At 40.1% G+C, this 18,391-nt stretch overlaps 1 protein-coding gene across 1 annotated transcript; it reads left to right on the forward strand.

The window, feature by feature from the left end:
• Positions 1–1,484: 1,484 nt before the first annotated feature.
• On the forward strand, positions 1,485–17,214 carry LOC146858113 (gamma-crystallin M2-like). The gene is made up of 3 exons (XM_085648868.1): positions 1,485–1,523; positions 12,577–12,819; positions 16,882–17,214. The coding sequence occupies exons 1-3, from the start codon at positions 1,515–1,517 to the stop codon at positions 17,152–17,154; spliced, it is 525 nt and encodes a 174-aa protein (XP_085504994.1). The 5' UTR covers positions 1,485–1,514; the 3' UTR covers positions 17,155–17,214.
• Positions 17,215–18,391: the final 1,177 nt, after the last annotated feature.

The following is an 18,391-nucleotide window of genomic DNA, read 5'->3' on the forward strand; positions in this document are numbered from 1 at the left end:
CACCCCCGCAATCGGACCAAAGTACATTAGTTGGACGTCTGAAATTGGAACAGCAGACAGGGAATCATATTTAAAAAAGGGGTATGTTCGTGTTGAAATATGGGTTAACATTTTTTAGACAGTGCCCTGTTCCCATAAGCGGTTGCACGCATGTAGAGAGATGTCCCCGCAATAGGTAGAAATTACAGTCATCTTTATCGAGATGATAAATTATGCAGATATAAATGTACCCCTATAGATCATTGAAAATCGAGGAGTGAAAATTCTACAATTGGTGTGGACCCCTAGAAACATAACACTGCTGCCAGTCCCGACTAGCAAACCCACTTTAGCACTGGTTAACAGTGGTAAAGTTCACAGAGTCCTTAAGCTAACAAAAACGTATTTCAGCAAATAGAAGGTAAGTAGTTAAAATGGTTGGGAAAAGACCACACTAAGGCTGACAGGTCTAATAATATGTATATATTTAGTCTAGAGACCAGCAGTTGGTCTAGCCGAGGTGTGTACAGCATAAGTCCAGGAGTCCAGATTCCTGTCAGATTTTCAGATATGCAAATATGGCTAATTTACATGAAATGGATTTAAATGGAAATCATTCTCATAATGTGCTGGTATCTTGATAGTCGGATTAATAGAGTGATGTTGGACGTACATTGGCCGCCACCACTCTAGGCCAAGAGTCTAGATTCAAAACATTGATGTTTCTGTTTTGACGTGATTAAAAGAGGCCTTAATCAGGAGGGAGTAAGGGTTAATGAGATTGTTAAGGCATTAATTTAGCTCTGAGTTGCTGTCCTACAAACTGTGCACATGTAGTGGAAAAATGATTTAAATGAATATGATCGGGAATGACTAGTTCTGGCATCCACCAATAAATAGTTGATATTGAGGTTAAGGTTCTCTTGCAGTTGTAGCTATAACCCTCCACAATATGATAGTTTACACTATGAATCCCACACCGATGCTTTCCTTAACTGTTTGCCCATTCATTTCATAATTTGCAGTAGAGGCGGTTTGCATTTCTTTCCATTGCAAGTGATATAATGACTTTATATTTCCTTAAGTGGCATGGTGTTTCCATATGAATGTGGGGGGCTATGAATCTGCCATATGACGTGTTCTGATGCTTTCGGTCCATACGTTTGAGGGATGTCACCGAAATTCGGTGACATACCTCAGACATATAGAGTGCAGTAAACATTGTCACATAACACATGACGCACAGACACAAACGTGGACAGGAGCACAGTGGTATGCAGATCAGTAGCTTCTCCCACCCTGCAAAATTACCTCCACTAAGCAAATCCAACAATCTAGTTCTACAAAGGAAAAACATCACAGTGAAAAGGGCAGCTAAATGGAGGGTGAAAGAGCTATACATTCTTTTGTGATTCCACACAAAGAGTTCCTTTGTTTGGGTTCCTGTACTGTTTTCACGGGTGAACGTATATAAGAGCTGCATGGATTGCTGCCAGAGAGCACAAGCAAACATCGCCAGCGTAACACAAGCCAACATGGGGAAGGTAAGGCTGACCAGCTGCTTCACATATAGCTTTTTTCAAACTGCACTATTTTTTTTTCTCAGATATTGTGCTGACTGAGGAACGTACTTTTAATACAGGGCAAGAACAAACCAATGCTGCCCAATGAATATAGTCTCAAACTGAAATTTGCCACCCTTATTTTAATTAAAGACCTGAATTGCAGAATGTTTGTCGCAGTTAGAGGTTTGGAAACTTGGGTTTCATGCAACTAGTCTTTAGTATTTTGGGTACCAGTTTCCCTTTTTTTGTTATAGAGCATTGTACTGATGTTGAAATAAATATGTATGTGTTTTTTGTTTGAAGATATGCAGTTTATCCCTTAATCTTAAACCATCTGTCTTCAAACCCAAGGCTCTGTATATCTAAATAAAATAGTCTTGGTAACAGGGGTAGGGTAGAAATTATACACGCAAAGGGGAAAAAATAAACTATATAACTGCCTGTTGACACACAGATGTCAGGCATCCGCTCTTTTGATTCGGAGTCGGAAGCATCCACAACAGAAAAGCTGGGGTCTGAGACCAGTTTCGTCTGGATAAGGGTACAATGACGTACACAACACTGCCACAGCTAACACTGAGTTCAACCCTCACGAGCTGTTTCGAGGGAGAGGCCCAGGGCTGTTTGACTGCATATTTTGAATTAACCTGTCACTGCAGGGCAGATTTGGTACGCACCGGAAAACAACCGCTTTGTGCAGCACTCAGTACATTCATGCCTGTACTTGTCACAAGAAATAGATCCACTTGCTAATAATTCAACCTGTTTTATCAAATATTTCGGGACCAATTATGATGGGGCTGGTAACCCTGTTTTAAGCACAAACTTTGTTTGTCCCAGAAATTCATTGCATTGTATTTGCACCTGCAGTTTGCAGCCGGTAAAAACTGATGCAAATCCTTCACAAGCGTAAATATGGCAATTGTATGGATTGTGCACCCCAGAATGTGAAATAACATGATCTATATATTTAAAAATATATATTTTTATTGTTGAGAGTTTATTACACAATTATTCGTATAAAAATAAAGTGCTTACAGTACCCGATTTTAATTGGCGCATATCATCCACAAAGCATAAATATAGAGTAAAGGATATATCGCAGATGTGTCGCTGAGGGTAATACTTTAAAAACACATTGTAAACACATATTGCACATTTTCCCCTTAATAACTGAACTTATCTAATCTAATTTACTGGCTAGCTTCCTATGGACTTCCAGCGTTTCTCAAACTTTGTGTACGAGCCCGTCCTTAGGGCATATCGTCTCTACAGCTCTCTTACACTATGTAATTTAGCCTGCCAACTATGAAAATTAGGTATGATCTCACTTCGCCAATTCTGGAGGATTAGTGATCTTGCCAGTATATAAAGCCCTTCTTCTTGTCTAATGTTTACTGTTATGTTTGGGAAACATCCAAGAGTTGCAATATATCTATCGATAACTAGTGGATGACCTAGCTTCATTCTGCAGTATATCTCAATTCATCCCAAAATTGCTTGATCTTTGGGCAATCCCAAACAATGTGAGTCCATGTACCTCCCCTGCTGCTAAGCACCGAAAATTTCTATCCTCTATCTGAGGATAAACTCTATGGAGAAAGGATGGAGTCCTATATATCAGCCATTTAGTGTACAATTGCATTCTCCTGAAATTGGCACCTCTTAGTAATTTATTAATTCTATTCCAGATCATCCTCGAAATCTGTAGGCCTACTTTCTCATACATTTTGTACAACTTTACAGTCTCATGTTTATTTTTATTTTTTACCCAACTACTTATTGGTCTCAGTCTAGTTGTTTCTAATAGAGCCTCAGTGAGTTCTAGTCTTGCACTTAGTGTGGATGGATCAATACTTTCTAAAAGGTGGCTTATTTGGATACAGGGCCATTTAAGTATATCTTTAGAATGACTCAGACCGCATTCTATCTCTGTACAGAGCTGAGAAAATCTGCCACATAAGTATATCCGTTCTCCTCCAATTTCATCAATATGTTAGATTAGATCAGCCTATACTCCCCACCCTGAAGGTCAGCCAAACATGTAGAGCCATTTATCTTAGGTATTTCAAAATACTTAAATAGTTGAGCTTTATGTTTTAAAAACCACTAGAAGACCTTCTAGCGTACTTTTTTGGGATTCTCCACTAGCCTCATAGTATCTAGAATTTTGTCTTCTTTCAGGATCTTTATTATAAAAAGGTTATATGTGCTTGGAGGATTAAAGATAGTTAAAAAATCTATATGTGTTATGTTCAAAATTTGCACAATAGTATTCCCTCAAGTTTGGAAGAGCTAACCCTCCCTCCTCATGTGGGTTACTTAAAGTAACTTGTGCTAGTATTGATACCTTGTTGGCCCATATAACGGATGAGAATAGACCATTTATTTCTTTTAAGGGCATTTCCACCAATAGAAAATTAAATAATGGTAAAATAGACAGTCGTATTAATGCTACCCATCCAACTATTGGGAGTTGATTCCATTTAGCAAATAAACGCTTGACTTTCTGGACTAGGGGAACATAGTTCAATGTATGTAGTTTGTTCACATTTTCTGACACAAATACACCTAAATATCTCTTAGGCCTCTAATTATGTAGTGGCTGGAGATCAGGTATTAGTGTGTGACCTGGGCAGTTGCAAAGTAAGATTTCCGTCGTAGCATTATTTAATTTGTACCCTCCCAGTGCTTAAAATGACACAAATATTGTTAAAATTTCCTTCTGAATATTCTCCCTAGGCCTGAGAAATAGAATCATATCATCAGCGTATAATTTTATATTGGACATGCCTTGCAAAGGCGCTGTTTATAGTGCTTTTTGTCTAATAGCTATTGCCAGAGGTTTGATGAATAAAGGAAACAAAATTAGGGATAGAGGACATAACTGCCGTGTCCCCCTATTTATTCTACAACTACCAATATTTCTAGAATTAATAATTATTTGTGCTGAAGAGTCGTCGTATAGCTGTTTCACTATAAGTATGAATTTTTCCAAGAACCCAAATCTTCCGAGAATTAAAAAAAGAAATTTCCAGGACACCAAATCAAAAGCTTTTTTGGCGTCTAAAAATAACACCTGTGCCTCTATTTTGTGCTGGGTAAAATAGTCCAAAGCTTCAATTAAAAACTTTGCATTTGAAGAGAACTGCCTGCCTGCTGCAAAACCACATTGATCCCAATGGATGATTGATCCCACGATCTTATTGAGCCTATTGGTAAGTAGCTTTGTAAAGATTTTATAATCAATGTTATAACGGCTGATAGGCCTATAGGAATTGATATTTTTCTTATTTTTGTCTTTTTAAAAAATACTAACTACCGGTTCCACGGCGGTGTTGGACGATGCTTGGGGTTCTCCTCCTTTTAATATGTGGTTGGCAAGCTTTAGCAGTTGTATATTTAAAATTGGGGTGAACCTCTTATTTATTTCTACTGGTGATCCATCCTCCCCAGCTGTTTTGCTGTTAGCCATTGACCTTACTACTGTGTCTATCTCCTCAAGAGAGAACTCAGCCGTTACCATTTCGCATTGCTCTCTGGATAGGGATGGAATAGGCAGTTTATCTAAGAACTTTATAATGCGATCTGCTCTTATTTGGTGATCCGTCTGATAGATTTTCTCATAATTACCTAAAAAGGCCTTCCCAATCTCCAAGGAACTGGTTATCTGTGTGTTAGAATCCATATCCATCAGTGAAAGTATTCTATTTTGAGTTTGTCTAGCCTTTGCCTGCCACACCAGTAATCTTCCCGTGTATTCGCTCTCCTCATACACCCTCTGGAGGTAGGCAGTGTTAGCAATGTTACCCTGCAGATAATAATATTCCCGCATATCCAACTTTGCCTGAGGAAGCTCCGGTTTTGTAATTTTGGCATGGTCTCTAAGTGCTTGCTCAAGCCTAAAATCGAGCTCGGATCTTGTTTTCCTTTTAATCCTCTGCTGTAGGATTTCTTTCGATGTGGTAAAATTCCGTAATACCGCTTTAAAGGCATCCCAGACAATGCTTACCCGGGCAGTATCTGTATTATAAAAAAAAAACTATCAATTTTGTTTGTTACCTCTGTACACCATTCCTCCCTCTCTAAATTAATTTTATCGAAATACCATCTTCTCAGTGGTTTTTTTTAACCCTTCAGCTGCTACTTCCATTTTAAGTAATGCATGATCTGAAAAAGCATTTTTGATATACTCAGAAGAGATCATTTTCAGACCATGTGAGATCCAGAAATAGTCTATTCTAGAAGCAGAATTATATTTTGCTGAAAAACATGAAAAAGTTTGTTTCCTAGGAAACAGAGAGTGCCATGGGTCTATCAGATCTAAATCTCTTTGGCAATTAGCTACAGCAATAGCCATCTGTGGCTTCTTTAGTTTTCAATTTTTAGTGGAGGAATCGATTAGTGGCTCTGGGAGAAAATTAAAGTTTCCCCCCAAAATGATAGAACCAGGGATATTGGTTAAAGCCTGTTTTAGCTGAAGCAAAGTGAACAGGTTGTCTAAGACCGGTGCGTAAATTGTTGCTATGGTAAAATTGAATTGATTGAAACTCCCATTTACAAAGGCCCAACTCCCACCGAAATCTGTCTGCGTGGTTTTTACCTGGAATGATACATGTTTACCTATAAAATTCAATACCTCCTTTTGTTCGCAGCTAGCGTTAGATAGACGATAAAAAACAGACCACTGTTGAAAAATCCTACTTGACTTGCTTGTCTTCTTAAAATTAGTTTCCTGCAGGAGTATGAAGGCTGTTTCTTTTCAGGCAGCTTTCTATTGCCTGGGCCTTTCGTTTATTGTTCAGTCCATTAGTATTAAAAGAGATTACTTTCAGAACCTCTTTACCTATTATTTAATAATAACTAGAATAAAATGACTGAAGTGACTTGTACTAATGTAAACAGATAATATAACAGATAACTGATCAGAGAAAGTACAATGTGCATTGCTTCCTATTATGACTATATACCATCCGCTCAGGATTAGTAGCAACTAGAATATGGCCCATATAAATTGAAAGTGCAACAAATATACGTAAAGTGACTCAAGCATTTAACAGGTATTAAAACATTGGAATGTTGGGCGCTCCATTGAAAACAATTTAGCCTGTAGCTCCAACATTCCAATGTTTCTTTGTTCACAGCTGTGGCTGTGAACAAAGGCTTCCGGGAGCCTCAGGGGATTTCAAACCCCTTGCGCACCCTGAATCCTTTGTTTTATTTGTTAGAACATTCTGCCCTCTATAGAATGTTCTAATAGCCTTATAGCCCTGGCATCGCTGGGCTATACCGGCTATTAAAGTCCCGCTCCCTTGTTAAAGGCCCTCGCCTTCAGCTCGGGCTTTTAACACTAGATAGCTTTACTAGCCGGTATAGCATGCTACGGTGGGCTATAAGGCTATATTAAAGTGCATTGAGTGCTCCGTTAAAGATGAAGTGACCTATGCAATTTCTATTCTCCCCCATGCATTCTATTCTCAGTTTCTTATGCCAACAGATGATGTGACCTATATAGTACATTTGATACATCTCCTGAAATCATTAAGCACTTAGATTTAGAGTCTTCTTTTATGTTTAACCTCACCCCCACCACCATAAACACCTCAAACTCTTTGTGCCCTCCCTGTAAGATGGAATCGCCCACTATTCCCCCCCCCTTCTAACAGTGGATGCCATTGTATTGCATCCTTTGCGTACTCCAGCTCCCCCCATCGAGGACTAGTGTTCTAAGCACTGCTCCACCCCTCCTCTCGTCTTAAGCAATGCATTACTATGAGACTAGTAAATCGCAGCCCTGTGAGCTAACCACACTTGTCCCCCGCAGACAAATTTGATAACATCAATTGAGCTTTCTCAATATCAGTAAATATGTGAAAGTGTCCTTTGGACAAAAATTTAGGTTTTGATTGTTGTACTATCAATGCCTGTGCACCCTTCTCTTTCAATAAATCGATCATTTTAACAAACTCTTTTCTATGCCCGGCTGTTTCCACTGACATGTCTGAGAATAGCTTAAACTGCTGGATTTCCTAAGTAGAGAAGGACCTCTTAACAATAGCAGTACTCAGTATTCTTTCCTTAAAGCGGTAGTCCGCGAAGTTCAATAATATTGTCCGAGGGAATCTTGCGTTTGACTGTCTCTGCATGGGGAGTCTGTGAGATCTTGTAACTGTCAAGTCCCCTTATCGCTCCGGTATCACTGTTTTTAGTTAAGATGCCGCCCATTTCGATACTTGAGCATCTGCGCACCCTTCTGGGATTCCCACTAGGTGAAGGTTTGAGCACCTATTGTAGTTCTCTAAATCCTGGAGCTTCAGCTCTATCTGGTTCTTGTTTATCCTCCAATTCCAAGATGCGACTCTCTGCCTCACCCATTCTTTTTGGTGTATTGGACATACTTTCCTCCAACTTCGATACCCTCTCATGCAGTGAATCTCTAGGGCCTGGGACCATTTTAGATCCCTAATTTTGCCCAGTATGGTTGTCAACATATTTTGAATCGATGTCTCTTCATCTTCCAGCCTCCTTCTTGGTAACAGCGTTGGGCTTAACGTTTCATCCCTCTCTTCATTTTCACTGACTGACACCTGTGAGGTCCTAGCTAGTGGATAAATGCCCTGAGGAGATAGAGGGCCATTGGAGGTATTTAGAGACAGACCCGGCTGAATATTTTCTTGTGGTTGCGCTAAAGGCTGAGAACTAGCCAGTTCTCTAGTGAGAGTAGCCTCGTCTGGAACAGATAGGGCTGGGTTCTGTTGCTACTGATATTGTTGGAAGAGGGGTTATTGTTAGGAGGGATAGAGCTTGCGCTTGGACCTGTGTTTGCCCCCTGTAGCTCTGTTCTTTTCCGGGGCCAAGTTAGGGGCTAACTTGGCCTCAGATTCCACGTTGCAGGTTGTATCAAGCTGCAGGTCCAGCAATATTTGTTATTCCCTGTCTCAGGCGTTCTCTCTGTGTCTGAAGGGTCATCAAGCTTGCCTGTCTGACTCAAAAAGTGCATTTGTTTTAAGCTCCACCCTGTGTTGGGTGTTTTTTTGGGCCCTGCGTTTGGACCTGGGGGCTGGTGAAGGGGTGGTATTTCGCTATTATCTTTCTTCGCTGTTTCAGGTTGGTTGTGCGCATTCTCACCCCCCCAGGAAAACAAGCCAAAGCAGGCAGAGGCAGCCGAAAGTCATCAATCCTCCTGAATTTACAAATAAGAAGCCTATTCAGCATCGCCTAATTCCACTGAGACTTTTAAGAGGCTTGTAGGAGCCCCCCCTGCTGCTGGTGCCTGTCCCTCTCTCGGTTTTTGGTATTGTCCAGCAGACCTAAAAATTCCCACACCGCTGATATCTCTTCCGCTTTCACACTGCCACACAAGCTACTTAGCCACTTAGCCACGCTGCCCTTACTGCAGTCTAGTCAGTAGAAGCAGGTAATAAGGGAATAAGGAACCACCGGGGGCATGCGAAATACAGCAGTTCCCTTCCCTAATTCAGCCCCTGAGCTCTGCTTTACTTACCGTCGCTGCTGCAGGGTGTTTTCCACCATCTAGAACACAGCGTGGCTGCAGGATCAATGATTCAAGCGCTGTCACCGCTTCAGACTGGCCACCAGAACCGTTTTCAAGTCCAGCCCACTTCAGCACTGCCCTTGCTCGAACCAGCCACAGGGAATTGCTGCGTCTAACCACGCCTGGGCTGTCGAGGTTCTCTATCTCGTTCCTCCACAATGTCTCAACGGCGTCGAAGCGAGAAAGGAAGTGGGCAGGGGAGGGGAGAGCTGTCAAGCTAGCAGCTACGTGTGTGAGCCACGCCTGCTAATCCAGAAAGTCAACTGAATAACATGATCTATATGTGCTCTTTCTCATTCCGATGAATGAAACTTGGAATCGGGAGTAAATTAAGCACCTTTTATTTTGTGCACTATGCACTAATGTAAAGTGGCAAGTGCACAATTTGCACCTATATTTTGCAGTCCCATCATGATTGGGACACTATTCCCCAGTTCACGTTAGAAGAAGATACATTTAACAGTAGTATCCCACAGTATAAAAACTAACACACCATAGCTCCTAAAAAATAAATCGAAGACAAAGACACTAACTTGCCCTCTATATTCCTCAGCAAGTTAACAATAGGAAAGAAGTAACTGTCAAATAGTATAGACCTCAAGCTGAAGTACATGGGAGCACAGCATTTAATAAGGAATGTCAACTTTAACCTGACTTTACTGGACCAAATTGCTTAAAGCATACATACAGGGAAAAGAGACATCTAAGTCTGCATTTTGTAGTAAATTTATACTCCGACATTGTAAACAGACAAAAGCTGTACATTTTCTACAATGGGGCTTATTACGATTGCATTCGGAAAACGTCCGACTAAAGGTCAGGGGCTATCCGACCACCATCATCGGTTTCAATTTCAACCAGCTGATTATGAATCAGCAGGTGGGGATTGAAACTGGACAGTTAATCTGGCAGGGTTCCGACGGGCTCAAAGAGCCCATCGGCCAGTCGGAGGCCGGCCCGTAATCGCAAAGGTCGGTCATTCCGCCCTTGGGTTTACGATATATGGTTTCAGGCAGGGTTTCCATGCCGGTATTTGTGGGAAAGCATTGCTTGGGGGCCCTACAGGGCCCGCTTGTGTGCGTCGCCTTTGGTTGGGGGCCGAGGGTGCACCTATTGTACCCCCCTGTTAATCCCTGCACCCTGTGGCCTGCCATGGGAATGCAGGGATTAACACCACCTTCCATTTCCCTTTGGGGGCATGTGCTGTTGTCGGTTTCCGGCCGTAACACATGCTCCCATATGGAAATGTCAGAATGCGACTGAACAGTGTTCGACGCATCCAAATCAGGTAGTCAGGAATGCCGACCGGAGGTCGGTCGCTCCCGTGTACAAGACGGTGTTGTCCGCCCGACATTGTAATCAGCCCCTAAGTGTTAGAGTAAATTTACATTTGTTAATGTCCCATTTAAAGACAAAAAGTAAAATTTGTTTGAGAAATGTCTCTTAAACACTACAATATCAATTTTAAAAAGAACCTTTAAAATGTACAAAAGACTAAAATGATAGATTATTAAAATACTTAAAATATATACAATCAGAGTACAAAATCATTGAAACCCAAAAAAGATCTTGCCATTGCACAGGTTACATCCATATATTGAATAAATAAATAGGAATTTTATTGAGACAGATCCTTATATTATATTATATATTTTTTTTTTATGGTTTAGGATTTTGCAGCACACATAATAAAAATAAAAACAATCTAATACAATATGAGCCATTGCACCCTGTATCTTCAATCCATATCCACACAGCCCATCTTACTTCCTAAAGGGAGAGAGGATGGCGTCCTATTCTACACCTTTTGATCTTGTTACACATTAGATGATTAGAAAGAGCATATAAATACTGGAAGGAAGAATTAATTTCTCATGATTCACACAGATCTGCTGTTGCTTGCTTTTGCCTCAGATATCGGATATTTCTTACTCTCTCTATCATCAAATCCCATTGAGACAATTCCCTTTTTGAGGGGGCTATGGGGTATTCAACATTGTAATTATGAGTTTGTAATATAGTTCTCATATACCGCAGCAGGTTCTTTAGCTTCTTTACCCAACCCAATTTATTGACAAGACTATTTTAGCTTGCGCTGACATCCAAAATCTCATAGACTTGTGTAGATCTATTCACATATCAATTTACCATTTGTCAATAGACTACTTTATATTTAATTTGTACGTATTAGAAATTACAAAACATTATGTATATAATTCATTTAGATCATTGTAATTATTAGTAAATTGAAGTTGTAATTATTTATAATTTAAAATGTATTAAAATATTTTATCATAAAATATTTATTTTTTATCTATGTATTTTAAAAGTTAAATTATGTATATATACATATATATCTCCAATTCACTTCTCTTAACATCCAGTCAAGAGAGACACGCACTCAGTTGTTGCTCAATTAATGATGTCCTGAATATTGGATGGGGCATTGGTTATAAATAATGTTACTGTGCTATGTAGATAATTTTGATTGTACTATATAATATAATTAAGATAGTATAAGGTCAAATGTTGTTTGATAAGACATGGCATTACGTATTCTAGTAGGTTTAATTTGCCCTTTTGTTGAATTTGCTTTTTGTGAATTGGAGGTATAAGAAGGATGATGTACTTATCATGCATTGATTATAATTTTCTTGCATATTGGCCATTCACGAAATTGCAGTTCGCATGAGTCATGAATTATGGCTTTTGAAGTATGAGGCCATTGGATGAGGATTTGCCATGCCCATTTACATTCAGGCATGATTAAAAAGCTATTGGACATTACACACATAATACCTTTGTTACACTCCAAGATGGCCGACATATGGGTTGATCAATGTGGGTGCTTTTGTCCTTCTTTGATGTTATCCTCATTGAAGTGTATTCATGCGTTTTTCTGGGAAACAATGTTTACCTGTGACCAATTAGTTATTAATGCCCAAATGTGTTGGGTGTTTTGCACTGCATGGTGCTTGCCACACGAAATGTGAATTAAATGTAGCATTAATTCAGCGCAGTGTATGTCTCTCGTAGCTCAGTGTTCAGAGAGGTGAGATTGGTGTGCTCCTCACCCATACGCACACCTTTGCTGCGGGGCTACTGGAATATGAGAGCAGTTGTTAAGATATATTAAAAAAAGTGATTGGCCATTTGTAGTACTGGACTTTCTTCAGGTCTGAGCTAGAATATATGAACCACTGATGTATGTCCTTTTTTACTGTAATAACTTTAGAAGAAAAGTTTGTGAATAGCAATGGGCTTACTCTTTGGTGGGTGGGTGTCTGTCCACCCCTAAACCCCTACTAACCTTTCTCTATACCTCTCCTTACACCCATTTCTGAATTGAATTTTGTAATAAGTAAGCAGTCTGTAAATACAGACTGTGAATAAAGCCTATAGTGTAGACATATATATCTTGTCAATAGGTGAATAAACTCAATAAGCTCACTTACACATTTCCTTTTTATACTGCAGATTATCTTCTATGAGGATCGAAACTTTCAGGGCCGCTCTTATGAGTGCAGCACCGACTCTTCAGACCTTTCCTCCTACTTCAGTCGGTGCAACTCCATCCGTGTGGAAAGCGGACCATGGGTTCTATATGAGCGGCCCCATTATATGGGCTACCAGTACATTCTAAGACGAGGAGAATACCCTGACTTCCAGCGGTGGATGGGTTACAACGACACTATTCGTTCCTGCCGATATATTTTACCTGTAAGTTCTTCTGTAGAACTAGAGCTGGACTAACCATTTATCTCATCAGGCATTTCCCAGGGGTCTGGAGCCACTGGAGAGCAGTTTTCGAAGACTCACTGCTATGTCTGTAGTCGCTGTCACTTTTCACAGCTCTCCAGGGTTCATTGCTCAAGCATATGAGACGTACAAGGCAAAGAAAAAGAGATATAGAGAGAGAGAGAGGTGGGTCATAGCAATAGAGATGAGGCAAAGAGAACAGAAGGGGAGAAGGTAGGATAGAGAAGAGAAATAGAGTGGGAGACTGGGTGTGATTGGATGGAAAAGGGATATTGGCAGAGACACGGGAGGAATGTTAGTGGGCTGTTTTGAACATTTCGCCAGGGCTGCTTTTGGTTCCTCATCCACGTTGGTAGTAACACAGACAACTGATGTGCATGTAAGACAGATGACAACACTTGTACTGCCACTTGTACTGCCATCTGAACAGTGTTGGTTGGGCAAAGGATGTCTTCTGCCAGCCCATCTAAAAATGGGTCAGATTTACCCTAACTTGAATCATCTAAACAGTAGGAGCTGTAGTCATCTCCTTGGTACTTACACTGACAAACAATGCATAATCACACGAGCTTAATGATTTTTCCACTGCCAAAACACTAAGCAAACCCCTAAACGTAGGAATTATTATTAGGTCGCAGTATATTGACCATGCAGAGGCAAAAAGTGGTGTATACTGCATACAACAATCTAAATACATGAAATATCATGATGCCATTCAGTGTGCAGATGGGGATCTGTCCATTTGTGTTCTTTACCAATAGTGCTGTACTTGTAGCACATATATAATCTCTGAAAATCATGTAGTTAATGTCTGCATTGCATACAGTACAGTTTGAAAACACTGAGGGTTGTATCATGTACAACTGGGTTTCTGGCAATGCATTGTTTAAAGCACATTTATGTCGGTATTTCTCTGAGTGAGTGCATGCAGTGCTGTTTTTGGTTCCCTCTCTCTGTTTACAAGCAGGGCTGTCCGCAGTTAATGTTCTAATTCATAGACATTTTGAGTAAAACATATACACTGTAGATGGAGTATTCAAGAAAACCAGTGTGTACCGTTTAACCCCTTCAGTGCCACGCCCTTTCCCCCTCCTGTGCCGGGCGTTGCACTAGTGGGTGGGGTTCATGACGAGATAGTCTCGTCATGGGCACAGCGCAACCGTGCTCCATGACGAGACTATCTCGTCATGGGCACTGAAGAGGTTAAGGGAGCAGTGCAGTTCATGATATTGCCCCAAGAGGTCATTACTGCTCCAACTTTCCAAGTTGTGATGTCTGTGGCCAATTCACTAACTTAGAGATCTTCATAGTTACTGTGCGTGCAGCATACGGGCCAATTTTGGTGAAAACAAACACACAGTTCCCATCTGCGTCTGCACTGACAGGTTTCATGATATGACACCAGGATTAGTTACCACAGTCAACTAGAACAAGCATGAGACATCTTTGTCAAATCTGTCCTACAGCAAAATAAGAAGGGAAAAGACACAATTCCCATGACTTGGAAAAACAAGCATTAGCAACGCCAATAGATCTGGTGTTGGCCTCCAGCCTTTTGGCAATTCATGTTTTGTTTTGTCATGTTTTTTGCAAGACTTTATTGTTTAGGAAACTGCTGGCCCCTTATCAACTTAAACAAAAACATTGACTAAAGGCAAAAGTGTTGTTTTTGGTCGAAAAAATATGCATAGTACTGCCTGGCATTGAAAGAAACTACTTTGTGTGTTGATGTGAAAGGGCAAAAACCCATAACTTATCGTGAAGTCAGCTAATGGCTGAAGTGGGCTGACACATTGCACCTTGGTGCATGCTGGAATGGGTGGAAGAAAAATGTGAGTGACAGAACCACAGACTAATTGACAAAATCTGGCAGAAAACCACTGTAGGTAACTATGTCATACACATAATTTGAGTAAAATCAAAAGGTCTTGTGCCAACACAGACTTAACAAAGCAAAAAGGCCTCTTACCTTTGGATAAGATGGTGAGAAAAGAAGAAGGAAATAATGAAAAAGAAGAAAAGAAAGAAGGAAAGAAAGAAAAAGAGGAAGAAACACCTCAACAAGGAAAGAAAGAATCTGAAAGAAAGAAGGGAAGAAGAAAGAAAGAAAGGAAGGAAGAACGAAAGAGGCATAAAAGGAAAAACAACAGAAGGAAGAAGAAAGATAGAAAGAAAGAAGAAAAAGAAAGAGAAAGAAGGACACAAAGAGTTCATGTGAGCTGCTGGCATGGCGTAAAAAAACAGCAGTCAGATAAACAATGACCACTTCAAAAGAAATGTACAGATTTGAAAGGAGAGAGGAAAATATAAAGATGAAATGTGCCATGCACTCTCATCTGCTAGAAAGTGTCCTGCTATCACATCAGGATCTGCAAACAAAGGCAAGGATAAAGTAATAATGTAGTAAAACCAAAAACACTGGCACCTAAGCAAACTACATTTTGTACAGATGTGCTCCTTGTGAAAGGGTGAAATGCAGGGATTTGATGTAACTTGTGACTGAAGCAGGCTGACCTATTGTGTCATGTTGTATGCTGTAGTGGGAGGAAGCAAAATGTGAATAGACCATTCGATGAAAAAACAAGGTTGAAGCCCCTTTATCTAAGTATCTTATTTTAATAAAATCAAATGGTGTTGGGTAACACCAGACCTAAAAACAGCTGCCCATTCATTGCCCTTAGAAGTGAATAGGAAATGCTTCCAGATTGTAGGGATTATCGGACAAAACTGCTCTAATAATTACAATATCCTTACAAGGCAGTGCCTGATGAGTAAGAAAATCGCACTGAATATACGGAGGGCCCCAGTTGGAGGGGGGAGAGAGGAGTTTGCGGAAACAGTCCAAAAACGTGTTTCATGGCCAGCCTTGTGCCTGATGTGGGATCAGAATCCGAACTCTTCAATCAGAGATTCGCTCACAGCGGTCCGATAAACCATCAGTGGGTCCAATAGGCCGCCAGTGTCTCAGAACCCCTCAGACCGTCGACCCGTGAGTACATTCATATTATTACACACCTCTGGTGGCATCTGGTGGCATTGAGACTCACTCGCGGAAATCCTCCAAGTCCTACATTTGAGTTTGTTGCTCCTTGAGAATACTTGAATTACCCACCAGGAACTGCCCTGTGAGTATTACTTTATTTTGTGGTGCATTTTTATGGTGGCACGGATTAATTGTACGCAGGGACTCGCCTCCCTCTTTCTAATCCGCTTCTCAATTCCCCCGGTCATCCCCAGTCCTGATGAGACCCTGTTATACTTCCACAGGGTCGAAACGCCAGTTGACATCTGTGTGGACAGACCATTTTTTGTAATAACTCTACGTGATCCTTCATTAACGTTACTGTGTGCGCCAAAAATGACTATTGTTTATGGCTGTCTGTTAGTACCAACGCACCTGAACTACACGCACTTTGCCTGGTTATGGTATTTTACTTGGGGTATTGTGCAATTGTCAATGATTTTTACAACTCCGCTCATGAATTGCATTTTCTTGCATAATTAAAATCAATTCAAACTAATTGAAAATAACCCTTTCATGGTGGTATACTTAGATTCCTCTTTAGATTAAATCATGACATTTGTTTTGCTGTCTTATTGTATACTTTATATATGAGTTCAATACATTGGGTTAAGCATATGTTTAGAAAAAAAGGCAATACAAACAGTAGAAACAAGCACCTGTAATTGCAGTTTAGAGTGTTCACTATAATATGATTTGTCCACTCTTGAGCCTAATAATCAATTTCTCTGTACCTTTCTCAATTGTTTCTGTCTGTGTTTTATTTTAAATTCATTTATTTACAATCAATGATCCATAGTTCGGATTCTGTTTCTCAGAGAACACAACCTTGGATTATTTTTCTACCAAAATGTTTAATACAGCAATATTAACAAGCAGCTGGGTGTCAAATATACACTCCATGCACAATTTACACTGGGGTTTCTACGTGCTATCCAAGCTAGCTCCTATTGCATAACATAACTTAACATAACCCTGTTCCTTACTGTTTCATCTCACAGTATCGAGGCACGTTCAGAATCCAGATCTACGAGAGAGAGGACTTCAGAGGGCAGATGATGGAGTTCACTGAGGATTGTCCTGATCTACATGAAGAATTCAAATACCATGAAATCCACTCCTGCACCGTGCTTGAGGGATACTGGATCTTTTATGAGCAGCCAAACTTCAGGGGGCGACAGTACTTCCTTAGACCCGGGGAGTACAAAAGATACAGTGACTGGGGATCCATGAACAGCAAAGTTGGCTCCCTTAGAAAAATGGAATTCCACTAAAGTTACTAACATTTAAATCAGTTTCCAAGAACTTTTAATAAAATGTATTCATTCACAGCATTGCTTTTGTCTTATTACGGATAATTCAAGAAATTATTTCAATAGTCAGTGATTTTAGAATATATTTCCTTATTTTTTCAATAAGTGGTCAAACACTCAATATGTCTTACCAATATTTCTGACCCCAAGTTCTTGTGAAATAAACCTGCTATAGTAGTGCAGGGTGCTGTATAGCATGTCCCCGGTAAGTGCTTCCAGTCCTTTTGGTTCATGAGTATGCTTCCCGCTTCATTTTATGTTTGGTATTCAGTTCATTTCTCCGGACAGTTATGATAAGAAAAGGCAACAACACATGGTCTATAACAGGCTTCTGCAAGGAGTAGCTCCAGCTACATGTAAATAGTTTTCCTGTGTGGTGCCCATGCATTCAATTAGAGCTTTTGCATGGTTTATTTAACATGCATAAACCAAAATAAAAAAACTGTGCATTCGCGAAGAAAAGGTGTGTACCTTCAAAATTCATATGCTGATTGATTGGAGAAAAATGGTTGCATTTTAAAAATACTCTTAGGGCTGATATTTAAGTGACAGATTATGTACATTGGGGAGAAATTCCTAATAATATTAACTGGGTGCCAATGGCATTGCAGCTATGGCTTTTTATGCATTACCCAAGCAGAGGCATTCCATATTGATACAGCCTTGTTTATATTACTGCTGCCAACCCTGCCTCGTGCACCTAGGTGAACACTGGTGGTAATCCTGGCCACTGATGTAGCCTTGTTTAACATGGCCGCTTTATAACAATAATCATATTAGTAGCTCTAGATTACCTGCACAGAACATAAAAGGTTGGAAACCCTTGCTCTATAACAATTGTGTGCATTCCTGCTTCCATACTACTGAGAATGTACTATATTTCTGTTCTAGTCACATCATGTTCATGGACATCTATTTTGGCAGACAGGAACACATACATTTTAACATGTTCCTCTCTCATGCTACATATATTGGTCCACTTCTGTAATATATAATCTTTGCATATAGTCACTCCCAGTGAGATGAATACATTTGGTGTGACAACAGCATAATATCTAAGATAAAGCACCCATGCTGTACATTATAAGGGTGCTGCAAGTCACTGAGGTGTTCTGTGACCATATCGAGGTCATGGAACTCTGCAATGACTTGCAATATCCTTAAAATGTACTGCTCAGGGGTTTTTATTCCTTATAAT

The sequence above is a fragment of the Triturus cristatus genome, chromosome 3_2 (genome assembly GCF_964204655.1).
Source record: "Triturus cristatus chromosome 3_2, aTriCri1.1, whole genome shotgun sequence".
NCBI classification, from domain to species: domain Eukaryota; kingdom Metazoa; phylum Chordata; class Amphibia; order Caudata; family Salamandridae; genus Triturus; species Triturus cristatus.